This window comes from Gymnoscopelus braueri (genome assembly GCF_963280865.1).
Source record: "Gymnoscopelus braueri genome assembly, chromosome: 4".
Taxonomy (NCBI): domain Eukaryota; kingdom Metazoa; phylum Chordata; class Actinopteri; order Myctophiformes; family Myctophidae; genus Gymnoscopelus; species Gymnoscopelus braueri.
The window spans coordinates 31,919,865-31,941,509 of NC_137605.1; the positions used below are offsets into that span (position 1 = coordinate 31,919,865).

At 42.7% G+C, this 21,645-nt stretch overlaps 1 protein-coding gene across 1 annotated transcript in view; it reads left to right on the plus strand.

The window, feature by feature from the left end:
* atg5 (ATG5 autophagy related 5 homolog) overlaps positions 1–20,248 on the plus strand; it is a 29,594-nt gene extending 9,346 nt beyond the window's left edge. Inside the window, exons 7-8 of the mRNA XM_080425617.1 lie at positions 6,258–6,375; positions 16,196–20,248. Of these exons, the coding sequence (XP_080281743.1) occupies positions 6,258–6,375; positions 16,196–16,332 (255 nt within the window). The 3' untranslated portion in view covers positions 16,333–20,248. The remainder of the gene's footprint in view (positions 1–6,257; positions 6,376–16,195) is intronic.
* Positions 20,249–21,645: the final 1,397 nt, after the last annotated feature.

Genomic DNA, 21,645 nt, shown 5'->3' on the forward strand with positions numbered 1-21,645 from the left:
CCTATTTGTTGCCCTGACTCGTATAATAACAACCTGTTACCACTGTTCTGCAACTACCTTTTGTATATTGCATTTGTTGTGACATGTGTGCCATTGATTGATAACTGATAGGTCTACGACCTGACTGCATTAGCGGTTGGCTATTGCTTCATCTATAGACGAAACAACCAACCCATTGTACCATTACTTATGACACGTTGCCCGCCCTAAAACACTATGAACATTGTTTTGTCCCAAATCCAGTCTTTCGAGCAATTATTCATCATTTCCAGCATATACGATACTATGATTCTCTCCAGTTTATTTGCAATGCCATTGAACCAGAGTGAAACTGTGGGTGTGCTTACAGTTCACTCCTAGGACATGGGGCAAAAACAGGGGTGAGGTTTGGAGTAGGGGGATCCCGCCATGTCTATAGCCTACTACTGACTCAGGTAAAATTCCCTCGTAGCAAAAGGATGAATAAGCGCTTCATCGTTTGCCTGGAAAACATTAGCCTGCCGTGTGCCAGACAGTGGGGTGGGGGGGGGACTTGCTTATACTAGAATGTAGACCTCTCGTACATGAAACTGATAGCATGAAGCCCTGTTCTTGGTTCAACAGGAAACCGAGAAAGCCGTAATTTCTTCATCCCGAAAGGAATTATCATATATGGGCATGTCAGGACAAGATAGTTAAAAATGTGGAAAGAAATTTGGGCAATTCATTACTGCCAAGCCTACTGTTGGTCTCAGTGAGGGAGATGAGTCATTGGTTTTGAGACTATTGGTATTTTTGTATGAATAACATGACTTTATTTTCGACAAATTATTATAGAAATATGGTAAAAGGATATAGGAATACGTGCTACCCACCCTCTGTTTGACTAGCGAGCTGTATTTTTAAAATTAAATAGTAATGCAAAGAAATGGTTGGTCATTTGAGTGATTGGTTGTGTAGAGGCTAGCTTACATTGCATTTGACTAATGACAGGTGGTAAATTTCCTCCCTGAGGTATTGTTGGCTTGTCAAATTTACTGTGACATATTGTACAACATGTGGCTACGTTTACTTTTGCGTAACAAGAGCAATGGAATGGTTATCAATCAAAACCAAGGCTGCAGGAGAGGAGGGAATATAATAGCCCTTAAATAGATTATTTCCCACCTAAATCTTCAATACATAACTCATTTAAAATGTCAACCTTTTGCTGGTAATTAACAGCGATAAAAAAATAATAATACTGTATTATAATCCACATCTGTACCAACATGCCTTGCCAGGACGGCAATAACTGGTTGTTGCTGCAGGGCCTGTTGGTTTGCTCCAAGGCAAAAACCACACAACTCTATTTTAGTTTTCTTTTTCTTACATTCATTATAGGTTTACTTGGTCATTTTGGTGTCAGATGAGCTTGATGAGAAAGAATAAGAAAAAACATGACATGTTTAAAAACTAGACATAAGTTACTTAGAACACAAGGATTTGTCTCTTAATTATTGAAATAATAATAATAATTTGGACATGAGACATTCAGCTTTCTTTTTGTAAGATATAAGTGATGTATGACCAGAGGAGACAGCATGTCTGAATAGAGAACAAGGCACCCATGCTGACTGTACAGCAGGCTGGCCAAGACAGGGGAATGAACAGTCCCCACCCCCACCCCCACCGAGGCCAGATTGAGGTCTTTAGTGTAAATAACATGTGCAGTGTTTGATGCAGACAGAATTAATGACAACACTGACTCTAAATAACAGAGGGCTCACTTCCGTCTGGCCTGCACTCCCCATAGAGAGGAGGAGACCTCATGGGCACAACGGCATTGAAGAGTGTTTGTGTGTGAGTGTGTGTGTGTGTATGTGCGGGCGTGTGTGCGTGAGAGAGAGAGAGTAAGAGAGAGAGCTTATATCTGTACACTTGCACATGTATATTTGATTACGTTTCTGTTTTAGGCATGTTTTCAAGTGTGTGCGTGTTTGTGTGCGTGTTCGTGTGCTGTTGCGCGTCGTCCTGCCGCGCCCGCTAGTGTGATCGCACACTGGACTTGTTTGGCAGCCAGAGCCTTTTCCTGCTCTAGATGTGACGCCACTCTGTGATTCAAAGTGCCAGAGGGGGCCGACCGTCTGTGCGGAAAGTGAAAATTACAATGCTTGTTTTAAAGACCACTTACATTGTTGCTCTACAGGTATGCCTTTTTCCCCTCCATGACTAAGTGCTTGCTCACAAACTCCTAATGCAATACCGGGCAGTCATAAATAGCTTTTTTGTTACAGTGCTTTGGGAGGCATTGAAGAATGGGTTTGTTTAATCTCAGATGTCATCTTGTAGTGGAGCTGACTGAGTTGTGTGCAATAATGCCAAGGGCAACAGGTGATTGGTCTGTACTCTGTAGTATCAGGGAAGAACAGAGCTCCGTCCTTTTTCATTAATGGATTGTGGTTTTAGTGTCTAAATTAAATGTTATCATTTTACTGACTAGATGATCATATTTTCACAGCATGATTTTGCCCATATAAATCATACTGTACATAGCGTGTGGTTGTCAAGATCAGGGCTTTGAAACTCACTAGGGCTTTGAAACTCACTACGTAAACAAACTAATGAAGCTACATAATACACTCTTGATTGTTCAAAAAGAGAAAGTAAAAAAATAAAAAACATTCTCCCTTTCAAAAAGTGCGCATATGTGCTTGCTTTGATTGCTTTGCTAGGAACCTACTTTCTTCTTTCAGTTTATTTCATTCCTGTGCAGTTTGAATAACAGTATTGTAAGACTGGATGAAAGAGCAGATAAAAGATGGCAGTTTCATCTGAACTCTTGCACAAGCAAGGTAGGCTATTGACTTGCTGTGATCATGAACAAGTAATTAGTACAGTATTAACTGTAGTAACTCCTTACCCCTCACATCATTACAGAACCAGGCAGATCTACTCGGGCATCAAGAAATGACAATTGCCGTCAAATCCTGACCACATTTGAGTAATGAAATGCCACAAACCAAACGATGAATAAATAAATAGGACATTCAAAGTGACACTGCAGTTTTAATTTACCAATGGAAGGTCTCAGGGTTCAATGGAAAAAAGAGGCCATGCTTTCTCTCCCACCTCTGCACTGTGTGGAAACTTATATTGACTGACATTTGTGTACCACCGCCCATTGTTTTACTGTCAATTAGGCAGATTGAATCCACACCGGCAATTAGGCCATGGGTTGAGTTCCGCTGCTACTCTTTTCGGTCAGCAAGAGCAAGTCATCTCTTTTCACCTGACTCCTAAAGACGCCTCTCTCCCTTGGTGTCGCCATGTGCCACACTGCCAGCTAAGGTGTCACGCCAGCTGAAAAGAAAGTGTCTCTGTCCAACGAGTATCACGCTTCTGTCCCCAGGGATCAATGGGCTCCCTCTTCTTTGTATGGCGCCGTGCTCAATTATTCATGGTCAACTGTTAAAAAATGCAACGAAGTAGCTGTCACTTAGCACACTCTCGCCGCTCTGGCTTTTGGGGATGATCCCGCACGAAAGGCCCTGCTTCCTGCCAGTGACTCACTCTTTCTGTGTAACCCAAGCCGCAGCCTCACGCCTCTTCAGCCACCTTCACCTGGCTCGCGCGCAGCTCCGCGGTGTGTAGTTACAGATTGGTTACCCGACCCCTAGTCCTCGCCAGTTTCCTTCTCAGAGCACCATGATTAGCCCCTATTGTGTGTCAGACTCTCTGTTTGACACCTCGGAGGCTGCAGGGGTTGGGTATCTGACCGGACCTGGTATCTTCCCCAACAGTGCTGAGGTTCGGGGTTTCATTCCCTGTGAATGCTCAGTTGGTAAGTTGTTGGAATGGAACTGCTACCCTTAGCAGTGTGGGTGCATTGCTCTATCCACTGAGTTACTCGGAACATGTGACATGTGACGATTAGACATGAAGCCTGTCATATAGACATCAGGTCCCATAGTAAACCTCATTTATAACCTGGACATTAACTGTTAAATTGCTCCTTCACCTCAAATACAAAATAAAAGAACTATTCTCAGGAGAGCCATTAAACAGGACAGAAAAACACTATCCTTGCAAAAAATAGTTAATTGAAAATACGTGATGGCCAGGAAAGACAGGAAAACTTTTTTTCCACCAGCAACTGTGGCTGATATATTCAAAAATGTATTAACCATTTCACTATTTGACTCACTGGAGAATAGAGTTTGACCTTCCAAATCACGGTTTGTTATAGACTGGTTGCAAGCATGCACTCGTCACATCAGATACTTATCTTAATGTGCAAAACATGCGTTTGGCAATCATAAGTACAATGTACACTATACAATATGTGCAAACATACGTATGCTACAGAAAGATGTAAGTGCTTTGTTATTTGAAGTTATATTAAGGCCGTCAAGTATCCATTTTAAGTTTTCTGATGAGATCCTGTTGTGGGGAGAGGGGTTTTCAAGCCTGAATTAATTTATTTTTTACGTCATCCAACGTAAAAACAAAAACAAAAATGTTGTTCTACAAGTGACGTGTTGTGAGCTTGTAGATCTGCAATTTTCGACATGGAACGCATAGTACTATGGAGTATGAATTGAGCATCAGCCACTGAGCGGGCCTGCTGCTCTCCGAATTACAGCGCTCTTAACAACTAATGATATCCAGATTTCCATATTGATTTGAACAGTGAACCACACCAGTTCTGTTTGCAACATGTGACGGAATGTTGGCGCTTGCTAAATCACACATTCTCGGCGGTCACGCTGTTCTCCAGTAACATGTTTTTGACACATATACACATGCCGTTCATTCATAACGTTGACTTGGTGTGGTGCCGTGTTCCAATGTGCAACGACCACATGTATCTAAAGAGTTTTTATTTATTTATTATTTAATGCCATCATTGAAGGAAATGTGTGTGTGGTATTCTGTTACCATCAACTTGTTAATTCGACCTTTCCCTTTGGTCCCCTTACTTAACAAGGCTAGAGGTAATACAGAAATAAGTCAAAAGTGATGGAAATTACTTTTTGTACAAAGTCGCTAATACAATACTGAGGATACCTTCAGGCAGTGGCGACCCTATCTGCAAACTGCGTTCTGTCATTTTCTATGGGGGAATTTGTATTGACACCATTTGGGGGGGGGGGAGAAACTGAGTGAGACTTTTGAAATCTCTGGGTGATTTGTACAGTAGATTCAACCATGGGAGGAGTGGTTGGAATTCTGTAATAAACTGTAGGGCTGAAGACTGTTGTGGTGAGGAGAGGACTGCTGAGCTCCATGGCAACCATGCTGCCAGCCCCTCCCACAGTGCTTGATTCATCTAGACTAGGGCCTGTTGTGGTGCCGCAGTTACTGCAGTGAAGGAAATGCTGGCTAGTTACCTCGGTCAGCTGTTTAAGATGCCGTGTACAAGCATGCGTAAATTGTGTCCTGTATCATCTTGTATCAACTCCATGAGACGTGTTTTGTCCGGTATTTTGTATTTACTAGACTTGAGAACTGGCCTACTCTGGAACGATGCAAGTCGGGAACGCATGCATGCCCACCTGGTTATGCATACCCGTTGTACACATTGTCAGAGTACCCGTTGTCTGACTGTCTGCCCATATATGGAGATTTCTGTATCTGTCTGTCTGTGTCCCTTTTATGTCCCTACAGTGTATGGTGTTCCTTGTCAGGCATGGCCAAATGTCGAGTCCAGGCCAGTCTATGACGTCAGTACTACGTTATATGGATGACGTCAGAGTACTCCATATATGGGGATTTGAGATTTCATCCATATTTTTTTTAGATCCGCTTATCCGGCAACTTCCCACGCATTACTTCCTCGGGTCCTCGCCGATAGGCACGCTGAGTCGGTCGGTCCCATGTAACGACACGTCTGTCGGATCAGTGGTTCTGTACAACCGGATCTCCATATATGGGCGTATCAGTTGGATCTGTGGTTCTGGACAACCGTCTATCCGAGCGACAGCACTCCCTCGGGTCGTCGCAGACGTGCGTGCTGAGTTTGACAGAGATTCTGTGCATTTATTATAGTAGGATAATGGGCAGATTGCCTCATTGGTATACAGCTAGCCTTTATAGCCACTATAGAAGCACAGACCTGGTTGCAATGTGATGACTTTTTGATCACATTGTCCTGACCACATTGTGTCCCCTTTTATGAAATTGTCCTTCATGTGTTTGTCCTTGCTCTGGCTGTATGTGTAGGAATTGCAGTGATGTGTAGAATTGATGTTACTGTCTAATTTCCATGTTCTGATTCCTCTCCAATTTTATTCCAGACCATGAGTGATAGGCCGTTTATCCAGAAGCTGTTTCGGCCTGTCTCTCCTGAGGGCCACTCACACACTCTAGGGGACCTACTGAAGGAGCTGTGTCCTGCTGCCATAGCACACGATGGTAGGTACATGTACACACATACAGCTGTACATACAGTACAAACGTACTGTAAGTGGTAATACCACTCACAACTAACATGTAGTAATTACACTAGAACTACCTTATTTGAACCCTCCAACTACATAGTATGTGCTCTCTCTCTCTCTCTCTTTCTCTCTCATTCTCGCTCTCTCTCACTCTCGCTCTCATGCATATTTGTGTGCACATGGCCACACATTCAGTCATCTGCAGTACATCTGCATAATTACCTTTATACTGCCTTTTAACACCTCTTTTATGCACACATCCTGTGACTAGGACATGCACACACATTTTAAATGTTTGCAACCCTCAATTAAATTACCTTTTATACAAGATTCATTATTTCACAGGATCTGCATGGCTTAAGGAGATTTAAGGGTTCTAAAGTGCCACATTATCCAGCTAGCTACCTATAACAGCAGCTTGCTATAGTTGATCGTTGCAACATGCAAGGCTCTAAATAAAGCTCCTAATAGTAACCACATCAACATCCCAGTACAGTTGTGTGTGTGTGTGTGTGTGTGTGTGAGAGTGCGTCTTGCGACCAACTCTAGTGGAGAAAGTGTTCATGTTTTTGGTACCCTTATCAATAGCATGCTAGATCCTCCGGAAGCAGAGAGAAGAAAGAGCGCTGTCCTCTTTGTATCCTAGGTTTATTTTATTTACACAGCCTGGAGAGCCTTCTCAGAGATCCACACTCTCAGATACAACAAAATGCCACATCACAAGAGGGAAAATCATTCAAACAAGTGAAAAGAGATGAGGGTGGGGGGGGCCATAGTCAAGTAGATAGTGAGAGGGGAGGGATCAAGAGATGGAGAGCGAGAGAGATGGGTGATAAAGGCCAGCAGCCTTAACAAGGTAGAGAGACTTGTGGCAGTCATGGAAACAATATCTGAATTACTACCAGTTCAATCATAAACTACTGTGAATGTGCTGGAATTTGTGTCGTTGCAGAGGTGTTGCATGGTGACAATCTCATGCACACATAACGTAAGCTGTACAATGTTGTACCATTAGGTGCTCCGCTCACACAGTATTGGCATATTACAGCACCACGATAGCTGCTGGTAGAGAAGATGAATGACTGTGATTGGAGACCATACGTCTAGCTTGAGGGAGGGAGAGTGGGCTGGCAGATAGAAGGCGAGGAGGAAGAGAAGAGGGAGAGAAGAGAGAAGAGAGGAGCAGCAGTCTAAACAGGGAGCGTCTGAGGAGGAGGAGAGAGGAAGTAGATAAGGAGACAATAGGCTGTTAGGACACAGAGCCCGCAGGAGACTCACCTGCACACAGGAGCCAACTGCACCCTCCTTCTCTGTCTGTCTGTTTGCCTGCCTGCCTGCTAGTCTGTCTTTCTGTCTTTCTCTCTATCTCCTTGTGTGCTTGTGTGCTTGTCTGTTTGTCTGTCTGTCTGTCTGTCTGTCTGTCTGTCTGTCTGTCTGTCTGTCTGTCTGTCTGTCTGCGTGTGTGCTGGTCTCTGTCTGTGTATCTGTACGGTGGTCTTGACAGACTTTCTGTCTCTTTTACAATTTTGTCTAGGATTTATTTATCTTCACAAACTTTCCACCTCTTTGTTTCTGTGAGCCTACTTCTGTCTCTTTATATGGCTGTCCCAATTGTCTGTCTTTACAGCTGTTTCTTTACTTGTGTCTCTCTTTACTGCTGTCTCTCTTTGCTTATGCCCTCCATTGTTTTGTTTTTGTTTTTTTTCACTCTCTCTTCATACAAACTCTGATCTCTGGCTTCTTTTTTTTGTTTTCTTACTTATTTGTTTTACCCCGTCTTTGTTCTTTTTCCTCTCAACATCCTCCCTCTCTCCCGTCTCTCTGGCCTTGTTGTCTTTTAATTTTCTCTCCATCCTCTCCGAGCCGGGTGCCAGCCTGACGCATCAAGGTGAAAGTGTTCCTTTTGTCTCCCTCCGTTTGTTTGGTTTCCAGCTCTTCCTCAGTCGGCAGATGAGTGTGGGTGATAGCTGGGGGATCGTGGCTGCATGTTTGGATTAGTGGGACCAGGGGCGTGTGCTTTGCTGGGGGATGCAGGGTGGGGTAAGGAGCATGCTGGCAGCATTGTTCAGGACAAGAATTCAGCCCCCCTTTTCTAACAAGGGTATTGGGCTTTTGAAGAAAATATAAAAAAAAGTTCTGCAGCATTTCTCTTTGTTCAAGTAATGTCTTAAGCATAACACCCTTCTGTTATGTCTGGGCCAAGTATTTGTATGACCCCACTGAGACTCAAAGCTTCAATCCAGATCGACTTGATCAAGTAGGCGTGGGTGGCTCGAATATAAAAAAAATGGGGGATTCCCCGCCAATGCCCGACTAGTCATGGGAGTAAATCTGTAACGATTTCAAGACTGTCGATACCTCCACGCAAGGGGGAAAAAATACAAACGCAATGGCAACAACATATTATTCTAATTAGCGGTCAGCCTTGACGTCTCTGGGAGCTGTGGCGGGTTGCTTGTTTTTTTTTAAACCAGGTGCATTGTTGTGCCGAGTTTGGCACGGGGCAATCTGAGAAATATAGCCAGAGGGTACTTTTCACACATGTGATGCATTTGTTTGAACCGCACACTTCTCGTAAGCTGACCTGGAGAAATGTTGTTGTTTACGGTAATGTTGGAGATGCGTCCTTTCCGAGGACAATCCTCACATTCATTATTGTCTATGATCAGTGGTATCCCCCCTCCTGAGTCCTGACTACACAACATGGAGCAGCCAACCCCATTTGCACCGCCCATCACGGACACAACTGTAGTACAGCTCCCCCAGATGGACAGAACACTCTCAGCAACAATAGCCGAGAGCATCATTTGTGTTGTTTCAGAGACTGAGGGGGTAGTGTAGCTTTCAGTGGCTGGTTTGGTTATAAAGGATAGTTGGTCTTAATGTGTATGTGAGGGCATACTCGATGTATAGAGGGCAGGGGATTCCAGAAAGCTTGAAAGCCTCTTGAATGACGCGGCATGACTTCCTTTTCTTTATGTAAAGCAACTTTGAGTACTTAGAAAAGCGCTATATAAATCTGAGCTATTATTATTATTAAGAATGTGACAAGAAAAGGAATTTTGTGTGGATAGATTTTTATTTTATTTTATTGTGAGCATAAGAACGTAATTGCTGAAGAACTGAGAAAGGTTGTCTTCTTTATGCTCAAAGTTTTTGAAAGAATTGAAAAGCACAATGTACAGTGTATTGCTTCACGAGAGAGACTGTGTGCCTGTAAGTATTAGCCCATGGCAAAAGGTGTGTTAGAAATCAGCAACGTCTTAAAAACCTGACGTTTGGGAATGGTTGCATGTGATTTTAAAATGTCAGATGTTTCAGAACATTGACAGAAGCCAACCAGGCAGGCAGTCACTCACTCAGTACATCAGTCAGTCAGTCAGCCTGTATGTCTGTCTGCCTGCCAGTCAGTATCCATGGCTTAACCAGCATGTGGCTAACACTGTTGTGTAGCCAGGCTCTTGGCTGGCCTTGGTGCATATTTGGGTGCAGTCTCTGAGGGAAGTGCGGCCTTGCGGTCCTCTTAAATAGGGGTTGGCTTCGCTTGAGTAACAAAACATCTTGTCTTGGCCAGCAGTCGCGCAACACTCAACCACAAGCGTGTGTGTTATGTGTGTGTGGCCGAATTAGTCCAATTTTATTTAGACAAACACACTGTGATATTCTCTTGCTGCTGTAGTGTGTCATTACCAATTTGGAAGTGTAAGTGTTGTGTAAGTCGATATGTCACGGGTGGCCTCAAATGCACTTGTCCCTGTGCTTGTTAATGGTCAGTGTTGTAACCAAGTAATGAATCACAGTTTATTATGAGTCTAACTGGGAAAACACCGTTCTATGAATCTATTCCTCCTTGACGTTCCTGATGACTCATTCTTTCTCTTTATGTAATACATATGCCATTTGGTGGACAGCCTGGACAGGTGACTTTACTGTGTCACAGTATTGTGACTGCATACGTTTTTATCTTGGGTACCCCAAGGAATCTCCACCCTTTGTCAATGCTCTAGTCATTGAAATGTGGAACACCATGTGTCTCTCTATTTCTTGTTCACATTCTCCCTTTCGTGTGTGTGTGTGTGTGTGTGTGTGTGTGTGTGTGTGAGTGAGTGTGTGAGTCTGTTTCAGGCACTTTGTTTAAAAAAAACATTTGACATACATGGTTATTTGACCTCATATGCATTAATGTGTCAGTGGGAAATACCATATTTAAGATTTTTAAACATTTCTTTTACAATCAGTGAAATATTACATTGAGACATTATACGTTGATAAAGAAAGTAACTGACAGCTCTCTAGATAAAACAAAAATTCGCTCCCGTTTTAGGATTATTACGGTCATTTCCGGGTCGCGCGGCCCAATTATTAGTTACGTTAAAGGTAGGGTAAGTGATTTGCAATTATTCAAATAATTTCAAGATGGGTCTATGTTCTGATAGTGCTCGTTACTATAGAGTGTCCTGTCCATATAAGGAGTCTCCATGTCTCTCCAGCTCTTTATAAAACAGAAAATGCATTTTCGTTTCAGTTTCAGTTTCATTTCCAATTTTATCCAATCAGGATAGAGAACTCAATCAGGATATAGATTAAACAAGTGAAATTGGAAGTGATGACACTAAGAAATGAGCAGGCAAAATTGGAACTGGAACACTATAAAAATTATGCTTAAAAAGTGGTACTTTCTCCTGATTGGCTGAGATTTTGACACCTACCGGAAAATGTATTTTCTGTTTATTATAGAGCTGGAGAGACGGGGAGACTCCTGTTACTGAACAAACACTCTATAGCAATGATTACTATCAGAATATAGTGCTTTAACCTTTAACTCTTACCCTGCCAGAGTTTTTTCAAAAAGTCTGTAGCCTCTGCCAGGGTTTTGACCGATTTTGGTACCTTTTCGCATAGCCACAGAATATTTTTCTCCAGTATGATTGATCCCAGATAATTTCTAATCACAGATGAGATTCAGGTGTGGTTTCACAAATGTCAACGAGGTCAATTTGACCTTGTTGTCATGTGTTGTTTGATGTTTGAAAATAGCTCAAAACCAGTAGTTTCAAACCAAAAAACATTGTGAATTGTTTGTCCGTTTCAATTTTAACATTGAAGTGGATGGAGCAGCAAATCTTTGGGAATTGTTATCTCCTTATTCGTTTGGAATATCGAAAAGGTGTCAATCTTAAATAATTAGAGAATCTTTTTAGATTTGTTTTTTTTTGTTTTTTTCAAATATGTTTTTAAACGTCTTTGGCAGGCAATAGCTGAAGGCCCAAAGACGTTTATAAACGTCTTTGGCAGTTATAGAGTTAAAAAAAATACTTTTTGTTTTAACCCAAAAATATCACTTACCCTACCTTTAATGTTTGGGCTGGGATGCTTTCCAGCAGGGGCCTCAGTGCGGCTGCAGAGTTCATGTGCAGGGCTGGGCTGAAACAGTGAAACGCCAGGGCTGAATTTTGGTCCCATTCCGGCCCTGCCCTTCGTAATCTGAATATAGCAAGCTTAGAACTGGCATAAACCATTGGGACCCTGGTACACCCATCTACAGTCAGGAAACTAACCAACTCACCTATGTACGCATGAAAACCGAAGAGCATGGGAGCAGAAATATGGCAGCAGGTGTACTGGACTAATGAGTCATAAGACGGTTTCTGTGCCGACCTTTGGGTGCAGGTTCGGGGGTTGGAGTTGGAAATTTGCTAAGATAAACCTTTATTGATCATGGGAGGATTACAGGTGTCATTGTAGCAATAGCAGTAAGAGTGATAGGGATAGGTAAGAAAGAGGGGATGGGTGGGGTTCTCCATGATAGCATCCAGCTTCCTCCTCAGCGTCATCACCACCTCCAGAGTTTTCAGTTTCACTCCAACTATGGAGCTAGTCTTTCTCACCAGCTTGTTCAGTTTGTTGGCATCCTTTGTGATGATGCCACCCCCCCTAACATATCAGAATTAGTTGTCTCCTCAAGGCTGAGAAGTACCAGCAGGTTCTTATCTGCATGCAGTACCCTCAGTGAGGCGTCTGATCCATCCCAAGTTCATTCTGCAGCATGACAACTAGTTGCCCAAACATGTACATCCAGAGTCATAAATAACTATCTTCAGGAAATAAGTCCTGAGAATTTCTGTATTGGTGCTATTTTAACACATTCAAGCAGATATGCAAGCTCATAGCGTGGCACTCGGTGCCGTGCTATGAGCTTGTATATCTGCTATTTTTGAATAGCCAAAGAAATCTAAAGTGACACAGATGCGTTCTCGGATTTAATGGGTTAAAGCCAAAGGGTGGTCACACTACTCATCTCATAGTGAGAGTGTGAGACTCTTTGGTATCCTGCTCCACCCACAGCTGCCTGCCTGCTAAGATGCAAGGTCATCTTGGAGACAGGCTAGGGAGGTGCCATCCATTCATATATTGTTCTGTATATATGTTTGTTTTCTAAGTAAGTAGTGAACAAAGTGCCAGAGAGAGAGTATAATCAGTGTGAGAGTTACAGTCAATGCAATCTTTACACCACAGAAAGTGTGGTTTCAGTATTGTTGTTGAAGTCAATAGGTCACACATCTTATTGATAAAATCAGAAATGTGCACAAAAAGGTGACCTGTTGGCAATATAAATTAATGGGTTTGTGATGTGTCAATTGCTCATGTTGAGACATCATAGCAAGAGGGACACAAGGTTATTTTTCAAATGTGTGGTTGTTGAGGCCCATAGATTTGAAAGAAGAATGCTAATTGTCTAAACAAGTGCCATTTGTAGAGAGGCCGTACGATAAACACGAAAACCTTTTCACTTAGTAAGTGTTTGAAGGGGACAAAGTTAAATTCAACAAGTCAAAATGTTAAAACAGCTGCCACCAACCAGGCACTTGTTGCACGTGTGTCCAGCCCACCTTATGAGGGTCTCTATTCTAAATACCAATTCAGATGGTGCTGAATTGGTATTTATATCACTTGTAGAATACAGTAACCCTATCTCCCAACCCCATGAAAACTAGAATTGACAAAAAAACTTTTAGATAATTGAAAATAAATAAAATAAACAGGCTTTACACAAATTACGATAACTAACTGAAACTGTATTGTTTATTAAACTAACTAAAACAAACTGAAATCTGAGAGAAAATGTCTTTGTCTTTGTCAGTATCCAATATATTTCTTTAAAAATAGCTAAAATAGCGATCTACAAGCTCACAACTAATACAGACTAAAAATAAGCCTTTAAAAAAAACTAAACTAGCAAAACTGCTTTAGAAACTAATTAAAACTAAACTGAAATTGAAAATAAAAAGTTGGAAAAATATGTAATAATAATGAAAAATGGCAAAACTATAAACACCATAAACACTCTGCTCCCCTGTTTGCTACAGTGTATCTCAGTGGAATAGAAATTCTACATACTGGACCACTTTCTCATTATTGGCAGCAACACGGCTGTTTGTTGGAGGGAGGGTGGAGTTGGCTTTTAAACCGTCCAAAAGCATCAGTTAACCGTCTGCCTTAACCATCCTTCTGATATTACGTGTACTAAATGTCACGTACCTAGGGGCTGACTGAGGATGTACAGCAAAAGTGTGTGTTTGTGCGTGCCTGCCTGTCGTGTGTGTGGTTGTGTGTCTGTTTATGGGTGAATTACGCCATGTGCTGTAAGTGTTATGAAACAACCCATCAAGTTACACAAATACAAAACCTAGACAGACTAAATTGCATGACATTATCAAATTAATCCATTTGAGTGTTTTTATCATTACCAAAGCTGTTAGTGTGAGTAGAGAGAAAATGTGAGGTAACTAATCAGCATAAAGGCAATATTCTGCTTTATTTTCAATGAAAACAGGTCCTACTACTAACAACACATTTCCCACTAGCTACAAAAGGCAGCAGCAAATGCATGTGTTCCCCTTTACTCATATTTTGTAATATTATTCAAATAAAAATGTGATTAACAATTAAAGCAAATAAAAAAATCATGACTACAATATTGACTTAAAGATTTACTTTTTAAATTACTTTTATTGTTTTATATACTAAATCGAATAAAAAGGAAATGAAAGGAATTGGAAGATATTGTAATTGTAAACACAATAAAACAATTCAAATAGAAAATGCAAATATTGAGTAACGTCTGTGTGTTCATGTGTCACAGCATTTAAGTAGAGGGCGGGGTCACTCACTAGGGGGCAGCGTAGTCAGGCCCACACACACACACGGCACGCACACACGCACACACACAAGTTTGCTCATTGTGAAACTACCGCACAACTGAGAGTAAAAAAAAAAAACCTGAACCATCTAAACGAAGTCACCTGTCAGGAAAAAACAGTCAACAGTCACTTTGGTTTTTACCCAGATTTGAGCTGAGATGGCGCTGACTTACGGTCACAGCACACAGCACACGCGCACGCGCACACACACACACACACACACACACACACACACACACACACACACACGCTCCTTTAGCCCATTCAATCCAGGAACGCATCTGTGTCACTTTAGATTTCTTTGGCAAAAAATCGTGAACATTTGTGCAAACGTTTTAGTATATATATTTTTTAAAGCGGTAATTTGTAAAATATTCTGTTCCAGGGACCTTCAGAAGCAAAGATTTGAGTTAAGCTCGTAGCGTGGCACTCGGTGCCGCACTAGGAGCTTGTATATCTGCAATTTTTTAATGGCCAAATATAAATAATGGTTATAGCTCAAATCTAAAATGACACTGATGCGTTTCCCACATTGAATGGGTTAAGACTACAAGAAGTAAGTGAGCCGCGCCCTGCGGTGTGGCGTATTTTACAGGTTCTGGATTTGTTTTCATATCGTTGCTGTCGGGCAGAAACCTCTTATCTCCATATTTTAACTTTTTTGTGTTTTTTCGTAAATTAACGCCCTACTTGATCATACTACAGCGTCAAACAAAAGCATCAAAAGTAGCAGATCCACAAGCTCGAAATGTGGGCGTAAAGCGACGCATTTTGAGCTTGTAGATCTGCTACTTTTGCTATTTCTGAATTTGAATCCTGAAAAGTAACAGTTTTGGACATATGAGGTTTCCACCCGACAGAGACGATATGCTACGGCTCACAAAAGGTTCTCGGAACCTAATTTTGGCCCTGCTCAGGAGGTGGTACTTAAACCTTATACTAACTTTACAAATGTGTATAAAATAGTGATAAATAGCCGATCTACAAGCCCACAACGCATCGTGTTGTGACATGTTGTGACCTTGTAGATTGGCTATTTTCACTTTCTTTGTATTGTTTTTCTTTTTATGACGTACCTCCCCTGCAGGGGTGGTTCTGGTTATAATGGAAACGTAAACAGAAACCATCACAGAACTTGGCAGGTTACTTGAAGGTTTCAGGTTATGGAAGGTTCTGGGTTACCCTTCCTAGTCAAAAAGAACCACAATAACACTTTATGTGTGATTTATACTTGGTTGTGGTTCCGTGTACTGAAAATAGCTAGGAAAATCTACACGCTCACAAGTTTGTAAGCTATTTTCAGTGCACGACTAAGTATACAGTAAGTCAGCCTATTTCATATTATCTCTCACACAGCTACAGTCGCAAAATGACCAAATAATTGACAAAGGCATGCAATACTGCATATAACAATAGCTCCTACTACACTCCCTCTCCCTAACTCTACTCTCCTCTCTGTCACTCTGTCCACCTCTTTCTCTCCATCTCTCCATCTCTCCACCTCTATCCCTCCATTCCTCCATATTCTGCCTTTCTCTCTCCTCCTCTCCCCCTGCGTCGTTCTCATTCTGCTTTTCCATCCCGGTCCCCCAGATGAAGCCAAGCGGTACCAGGTGGTGATTCACGGGATAGAACCCCTGCTGGAGACTCCCATTCAGTGGCTCAGTGAACACCTCAGCCACCCCGACAACTTCCTCCACATCTGCGTCATCCCTGAGCCCACCGACTGAGGGCACTGATCCGTCAGCTCGGCCTCGGCCACAGACCGCCCCCACCGAGGCGGGGATGCAGACTAACTAACTTTAACGGATAACGGAAGGAAGGTGGGGGGGGTTGAGGTGTGATGTCATCAAAACGGGATGGAGTCCTACTGTGCAGCTCCTCTTGCGGAGCACCGTCCGGCAGCGATTGACCTGTACACACAGGCCTCTGTCTGCTTGTCTTTCCGCTCCCTCTCTAACTTTCTTCTGATCTCCTGTCTCTGTCCTCTTTCCCTTTTGGGACAGCGGAGCGTGATACAAACCAAAAACAGTTGAAAGCCTTATAGAAAAAACGGGCGCCTATCAAAAAGATGTAAAGCAGGGAAGGGGGATAGGTCAGTTCACCTCTTTTGGTCCATCCTGCCATGTCCATGCTCTCCTCCTCCCCTCCTCCTCTTCCTTTACCCCCACCCCCCCAGATGAAGCCTGTTGGAAGATGGAGTGAGGGACTGTGATTGGTTTTCTCCTCAAAGTTGCCTTACTTTCCACACTCGTGCATCAGTCTAACCCATATGAAAAGACTTGAGTTTGTTTGTACCCTGTGCTTGGGCAAATCCATCATCTTCAAGAACTTCTCTTCATTATACACCTATGCTCTATTTTAATGGTGTGTTTAATGCTGTTGCACGGCCTAAATAGCCGATCTACAAGCTCATGTGCTTGTAGATTGGCTATTTTTTAGCTATTTTGGACATTTTCTCAAGATGTTCACCATTCGACAACAACTGTAAAATTGTCACGCATCTTACCGTAATAATCGACTAACAAAGTCTTGGTTGACTAAAACCAAACCGACCAATTTATTGATTTTTTTATTACGAGTGGACAGCCACACACACACACACACACACACACACACACACACACATATCTATACACACACACACACACACAGTTGGTTTAGGCAAGTTCAGCCAGGCAGTAGGTCATAAGGGTCGTGTCACGCTTTCTCATCCACGTAGCTTTGTTGTATACAGTACCACTTTTTTTTACCACAACAAATCAGATAAAATATGAAAAAGATGTCCTAATTGTTCTTTTCTGTCGCACCTCAAACAGTCATTTGGTTATTTATAGTATAGATCAATTTTATCTTCACTGCATTCAGCAATCTCACAAGGTATCCACTATCCGTCCTCCCTTTCAGTTCCCCCGTCCTTCATTTTTTCATTCTCTCTCTCTCTTTCTCGTGTGGTTTACTGCCAGTGCACTCTCTCTCCCTCTCATCTCCACTGGCTAATTATCTGTTGGCATTCCACCCGCTGCTAATGAGACCACTAAACTACCCTGTCTGACAAGCCTTGGGCTGCCGCGTGTGTGTGTGTGTGTGTGTGTGTGTGTGTGTGTGTTGTTTTTTCATCAAGGTTATGCTTTGAATGAAGTGGCGCAGTAGGGGATGTGTGTGACTTATTGTGTGTGTTTATATGTATGACTGTATCTGTGTGTTTTTGGCATCTGAGTGAATGCTTTTGTGACTGTGTACGTACTAATTACAGCCATCATTTATAGCACCCTGGGGGGGGTCGGGAGGGAGAAGAAGGTGTGAAGATTTCCAATGGAATCCTGTCTGTCCTCTCTCACATACACCCGTCTCATGGCACAGAGACAGCCCTGTAATTTAGTGTGTGTGTGTGTGTGTGTATGAGTGTGTGTGTGTGTGTGTGTGTGTGTGTGTGTGTGTGTGTGTGATGTCACACACACACACACATCATCATCACATCACGTCAGGCTTCCTCACCACGGCTGCCGCCGCCGAGCTTGATGGGACGGCATGTTTATGATGTTGAGTCAGGAACCAGGCTCGGCGTGGGGCAACGTAGTGTGCGTTGTTTTGTGTGTGTGTGTGTGTGTGTGCGTTGTGTATGTTTACACACACTAGTCCTAGACACAATCATCAAACGTGTCTGGCTCACCCCTGTCTAGCTGACACACTTGTCTTTAAGGGATTTCCCAAGCCGCCTTTAACCCCTCCTTTTGTTTTCTTCCATACAGTAGAAAATGCACGCGGCAACGCCATTGTCACTGTCGGACAGCGTCACACTGCAACAGGTTTTTTCCGGGAAGAAAGCTAAAGCTTCCCTCTTGTTGTTGCAGATCATGAGTTTTACACAGCACAGTGGTTTCAGTTACAGGATACCCACATTTTAATGACAATGTAGTGATCATGTACTATAACATTTTTGTTCAAGTTGGAAAATGCTAAATGAAATTTCAGTAATGTACAGTAGTTGAAAAACTACATACTAACTAAACTATTTCCACTTTGAGGCATGGAGAACCATTGTGTGTGGGGATTGGGGGAAAAGGCAGACTTTTTTTATATTACATGAAGCAATAAAGTACGTAAGCATTTTAGCCCATTATCAGTTCAAATCTATATTATTGTATCTCACATAAAGGTCCTCTGTTATCTAAAAGTGTTATCAAAATGATTGACAGGGTGTCAATGTTGAGGTTTTGTTCAAAGAAATTGTCTAAGGTGAAAAACAAAAAAGTTGGTTGCTATTTATTTGTTTCCATACCAACTGCGAAAACATGACCAGTTTGGTCTAATAATAGCCAAACTTTACCGTCCACATGATTTGTGCCAGATTCCGCGAAGCCTAGACTCCCTCCCGACATACACACACATTTTATAATCAACACCAACCGCAAAGCCTCCCCCGCAAATAGTGCCCTGAAGTTACATTAATTGCCCCCACTGTCCTGCTAGATTCCGTGAAACCAAGCACCGTCACACGTACATAAACACATGCACATTGCGCATTCAGTCGTCCATACAGACATTTATCCAGATGTGTTTGTGTGTGTGCTTGCGTGTGCGTGAGTACTTGCACACACGTACAGGCGTAGTTTTCTCAGTTTAACAGGTCCCAGGGGTGGAGTGTTAGGGTCTAGTATCAGACAACAGAGCGCAGATCAAGCAGATCAACAGATGAGAGTGATTAGAGCTTAGTGGAAGCGATGAGTGTATTCCCCCTCGCTGTAGCCTGCCACAAACACAGCACAGCACCCCAGGACAGACAGACGAGACAGACAGAGAATGAAGGTTAAGTGGGAGAAAATAGCCACATGGCGAAAGAGTGGTTTGTCGCCATAGCTTGCCATAAACTAACAGCCTGTAAAGATAAAGAGAGAACTGGAGAGACGAGAGAATGGAAAGGGATAGAATAATCTAGGAGTGTATTCCCTTCCACTTGCACAACACAGCCTCTCAATGGGAACCGGAAAATGAATAAGATACGGGCACTGACGGGGGTAGGGGTCATGTACTGTAAATGACGTGAATGACCACCACCACCTGCTGACTGGACCACTGGCTTTTGTGTGTGTGTGTGTGTGTGTGTGAGTGAGTGTGTGTGCTTGTGATTTTTTGGGTGTTCTCGGAACTCCACACCTTTGTCTAGACAGGCTTGTTTACAAATTCTCCAGTTTACCTCCAACACTCACACAGCCAATACAGGTCATGGTGCTGACTGAAAAGTGAGTTCTCCCCTTTTTTGTACTTTATTTTTCTCTTTACTTCTTCCATTTCTCATCCCATTATCTTTATAATGTCATTCTGTTAATTATGATTGCTCATTTTCTAAGACATGAGATTAAATTAAAGTCTATCTGCTGGGTGAAAGGCATGTTGATTAGATCAGCGGCTTTGTTTGAACCGGGGATTCCTCCTTCCACTGCGACAAACACCATGTGCTTTTACTTTTTCTCGTTGCTTTTCTCTCTCACCTAACAAACGGTTCGGAGGTTTTATTTTTCTGCCTTTTATTATTTTCTTTTTTTTTGGCTACTAAACCATGCATATTTACAAAGCTGTATAAATAAATATATACAAAATATTTGTAGTATTAAAGTTGAATAAATAAACAAAATGGGTTTTCTATTTGCCTTGTGGTGTGTGTCTGTGTGTGTGCAATATGAGAAGGTGAGTACCAAGGGAGTTTGACAGGGTTGTCTATGACTGAAGTGTAGGAAGACCAATGTGCAAATGAAGAGAGATGCATTCAGCAGTAGGTATTTAACAAATAAAATGTGATGTAGTCACTTGGTCATTGCGAATCGAGGCAAATGCCTTTCTAATGGTCTTGTCTCTCTTCCTCCGACAGCCCCCCCACCCACCCCCCATCCACATACAGTTTTCCAGTAAACAACCACTAAACTGGTATTGAAAGTCCCTTCCAGTAAATAACCAGTGAACTGGTTTAGACAAGCGCAGCTGAGGCGGACCTCCTGTCTCTTTCTCTCTCTCTCTCTTTCTCTACTGTACTGTATGTCTTTCTGTCGAGCTCAGTTCCTGGCACTGTGGCACGCACACAGGCACACCATATTGCTTTGGCCCTGTCTCCCTCTCCTCTTTTCGGAGGATGTATCTCCGATTTAACAAGCCAACGGTCTTTGAAGTTTGTAATGACTCAAGAGGACAGAGTTCATCTCGCTCGCTCTTTCTCTCTCTTACACACACACACACACACACACACACACTCTTTCACTTCTCCCACCCTGCCCTCTGTTTTTCTGTACCTCGCTCTGTCCCCCTCCACCCTGAATCAAAACACACAAGGAACGTTTCAAAGGAGCATGTCACAATTTCTATATTTTCTTCTATCTTCTCATTTCTTCTCATCCTTTTCCATGTTCTCTGTCTTTGTTTCCTCCATCCTCTCACTTTTAATATCTGAGTTCAGGATCATTGTCTCACTATGGAGGCAGATGGAGGTAAACCAGGGTTGAAGCTCATAAGTCAGTCTCTTACAATATGTCCCCCTCCCCCTTTGTTCTCTCTGTGATGTTATACGAGGTGACTGGAGACAACTTTCCCCTCTGCAGCAACCCTCAAACCGCCTCCTTCCTCTACGGCCTAGCACACGCACACAAACACACATGCACAATCATGCACACATGGATTTACACACACACATACAACAACGTGCAGACTCATGAGAAAAACGCATCATGCATGCATGCAGCTACACACACACACACCTGTATACAGGGGTCAGTGGTCAGAGGAGCAAATGACAGAAACTACCTCTCTTTCCTGGAGGTTCTCTCATTTCCAGTTACCCCCCCCCCCCCCCCCCCCTCTCTCTACTACACAAAGGGGCTAACCTGTCATTAACCCTGGCCCCTAATAGGCAGGTGTTGAGGAGAAAGAGACAAACAGAGACAGACTGAGAGAGGGAGATCAAAGTACTATAGCTGGCCATTCCCCCATCATCCACATCCTCCTATCACTCTCTCTCTCTCCCTCTCAGTCTCTCCATCTCTTTCTTTCTCTCT